At 40.3% G+C, this 3,321-nt stretch overlaps 1 protein-coding gene across 1 annotated transcript in view; it reads right to left on the reverse strand.

Moving 5' to 3' along the window:
• Positions 1 to 761, reverse strand: part of ZSWIM8 (zinc finger SWIM-type containing 8) — a gene marked incomplete at its 5' end in the record, with an annotated part of 40,431 nt that extends 39,670 nt beyond the window's left edge. The window contains one exon of the mRNA XM_010173872.1: positions 608 to 761. Within this exon, the coding sequence (XP_010172174.1) occupies positions 608 to 761 (154 nt within the window). The remainder of the gene's footprint in view (positions 1 to 607) is intronic.
• Positions 762 to 3,321: the final 2,560 nt, after the last annotated feature.

A 3,321-nucleotide genomic window follows, 5' to 3' on the forward strand; every position in this document is an offset into this window, starting at 1 on the left:
AATGCACAGTTACATGGGTTGGCCTCCTACAGTATAAAAGCTTCAGAAAAAATACTTTGGTAAAAGATCTAAAAGCAGAGAGTTTGCACATACTCACACAATTTATGTGGAAACGTAAGAAATATAGTCATCTCTCTGACTGTATCCACTCTGATCACTGATGTACTCAGCAAATTCTGATCCTCCTACTTACAACAACAAAAGGCTTGCACAATATATTGAGCTAGCCCTCCCTGGTAATTTCTGAGCCCAGTCAAAGCCCCAAGTCAAGCAACAGATTCAAACTGGAAAGAATACTGCTTTGGACTAACACAAGGACAAAACTACAAACTAGTTACTGTCAGGCAAATTAAAGGGTGTATTTATTCTGCTATCATTTACACATAGAACCTGCACATGTACATGCTTTTCCTGGGACATAAGGAGGGCAGCTCACCCCAAAATAAAACTCTATATCATAGCATTTCCCACAGTAATCCAGCCACATATTACAAAATGCACACGAGAAGAAGCAGCAAGTATATGGGACATCAAATGGACAAGAAGTCTCCCCTAGTGAACAGAACTTTTCCTTAGGCATCAATGAAACAGAAATAGTATTCATTACCTGATATCTTCCTCATTTTCTGGGAAACTCCAGAAGGCAATTCGAAGCTGCAGTTGCTCAGGCACTGGCGGATAAACTTTCTCCACCACCTCGAATGGAATGTGAAATGCAACCTGTTTTGCAGACAGTTCCACCAATGGGATCACAAGCCCATCTAGTAAGACAAGAAACAAAATGCAGTTCGCCATTCAGAGAACAAAACTCATGAGAGGCTAAAGAGATCAGAGCAGGGAGCTCTTCCACTTCCTCTCCTATCTCACCAAGTTCAAGGACCAATTTTAATAGACAGTAAAAGGCAGCACAGAAATTTTCTGAAGAATTTTCTGCCAACTTTATGACTTTTCAGCCCCCTGGGGCATGGGTACACATTCCTAAAAAAACAGTCCTTTGTCAGGAGAGCTACATTAGCCTAGCAGACATCAGTGACTCAAACTTTATCCCCTGACAAAACTAAAGCCTTTAGCAAGACTTAAGGTAACCAAATATATTTCACACATTTCTGCTAGTATACGGCAGCAACATCCTGTGAATGCCAGGTGATTACAAAGAGAAGAACTACTACAGTGTACATGTACAAGACCGCAATGGAAAGGTTACCCAGGAACCTTAGTATTGACATTTTTTTGTAACATTCAGTATCCAGCTATTTACTAGATTTTAATTTCAATTAGTATTTGTTGTTTTATCCCCCTCACCACCATCTTTCATATGATATCTGACTTTATATTTCAAGTTCTTTATGGAAGTTTGCTAGTAACGCAAACTAGCACGCGTTTGTACAGTGCTAGCTACACCGAGCCCCTAACTGAAGGCACCAAGAGCTTTACAGAAATACATTTAACCACCACCTTACCAAACTAACTCCACTTTTTACATTTTCAAGTGCAGATGAAGATTTCTTATCACCAGGCTATGAGAGCATTATGGTTCTGCTTCACTTGGAACTAGATTACACTCTATACAAAATGCCAGACTTGTCTTATCCGCAAGCACCTCACTGATTTACTGAGATCACTTCCTGATCCATCACTACAGCAGCCTTCGTTCCCTGGTCTTCCAAACCCTGTTGCCAAGAACCTAATTAATTCAGTTTCACATACCCAATGTTATCTCTCTTCACCTCCCTAACCAGCTTCTAAAACACCACTGGAAGCCAGAATGTAAACCAATCTGGCCCTCAGCTTTCCCTCCCTGCCAGCCTCCAGGCAACAAATCAAAGGAAAACTTAAGCCCTGAAGTCAGTAAGCGCTTTCTCACCCTCTGCCTAGAGATGCCCTCCAGTCCGAACAGCTGGGAACCAGATAGGAAAGGAGAGGGCTTTGAAAGTGCATACACACAGCAAAGCAGCCAACATCTCCCTCAGCACTGAGCAGACCTGTCAAATTGAAGGATTACATAAACATGGAAAGAAAATACAGTTTTCAAACATCCACTTTTATGATTTTTTGATTGCAGTGAAATTAGATTCATTAGGCAGCATTCCCTCTCCCCAGACAGAGTCAGTCTTTTACTGGCAGGATTGTTTCTCCATCACCAGTGCCTTTTACTCTGTTAGAGGTGCAGCCTCTGTTTTACAATGCTGTGAACCCATCCAAAACATGAGAGCAACAGACTGTAAAATGAACAATGACGGAAAAGTGGAGTGTACCCTTCTCTACAGCCAGCAGATAAACAAGATTTTGGCACAAAAGTAATCTCATTTCCATTTTTGACAACCAGAACTGGTGTAAAGCTTCCATCAAGTCACAAAAAAACCCCAAAACCTATTTTTCATTAGTCACAAAAGTATTACTGTTGTTAATTAGTGCAACATAGTCAACTTAAATATCATTGCTGCTATTACACTAGTAGTAGATACCACAGAAGACACTTTAATACTTGAAATTACTCTGAGCAATGAAAGGACAGGTATTTCTTGTGGTTTTAACTACACTTTTTGTAGAGAGGCACTTTATCCAAGTCTTTCATTACACAATACTAGAAGAGAGATAACACTTGAACAACTTCTACAGGGTGCAACACTCAAAAAAGATTTCAGTACTGGGTGAAACATCTGCACGTTCTCAAAAGACCTGCAAGCCTGCAGCCTGGATGGCATTCCTTTTTACAAGGACTTGGTGCTGGGCATGAAGGTTGGATTAGAAACGCTAAAGACAGACTGAGTTGACAAAAAAAACCAGCAAAGACAAATGCATTCTGCTTGTTATTCTATCAGTACACTTAACTCTTAAAAATAAATATTTTACTTTACTGTTGCAATGGACTAGAACACACATACAATCAGTTACTAGGTCTCAGTGGTGCTAGTAGAGTAGTACTGGTACTACAAGCAGAAGTACGATCATTGCAATTACCCTCCAATCTCTCCATTACATAGTGTGGCTGTTCTCTTTCAAGCTAAACTAAACTAGACCAAGAAAAAATACTTTGGCAAGTGTTAGGGAAATTACCTCTCCTGAGAAAACATTTCTTCAAAGTGGGAAGACAGCATGAGCCCTCCTCATTTGCTCCAGTGCAAGTCCAGCACAAGTCAGCCAGCTTGATTTTAAGTTTTACACACTGAAATAAGTAACAGGCTGACTTTGCATTGAGTTCATTAACTGATTCATCAGCTATACTATGTTAGTAGCAATCAGCAAAGACAGGTGGCCAATTATCTGGCACACCTATCATAACCCATGGTCAGACGTTCACAGCATACAGTTTAGCCATTT

The sequence above is a fragment of the Antrostomus carolinensis genome, unplaced genomic scaffold (assembly GCF_000700745.2).
Source record: "Antrostomus carolinensis isolate BGI_N321 unplaced genomic scaffold, ASM70074v2 scaffold3838, whole genome shotgun sequence".
Classification (NCBI taxonomy): Eukaryota; Metazoa; Chordata; class Aves; order Caprimulgiformes; family Caprimulgidae; genus Antrostomus; species Antrostomus carolinensis.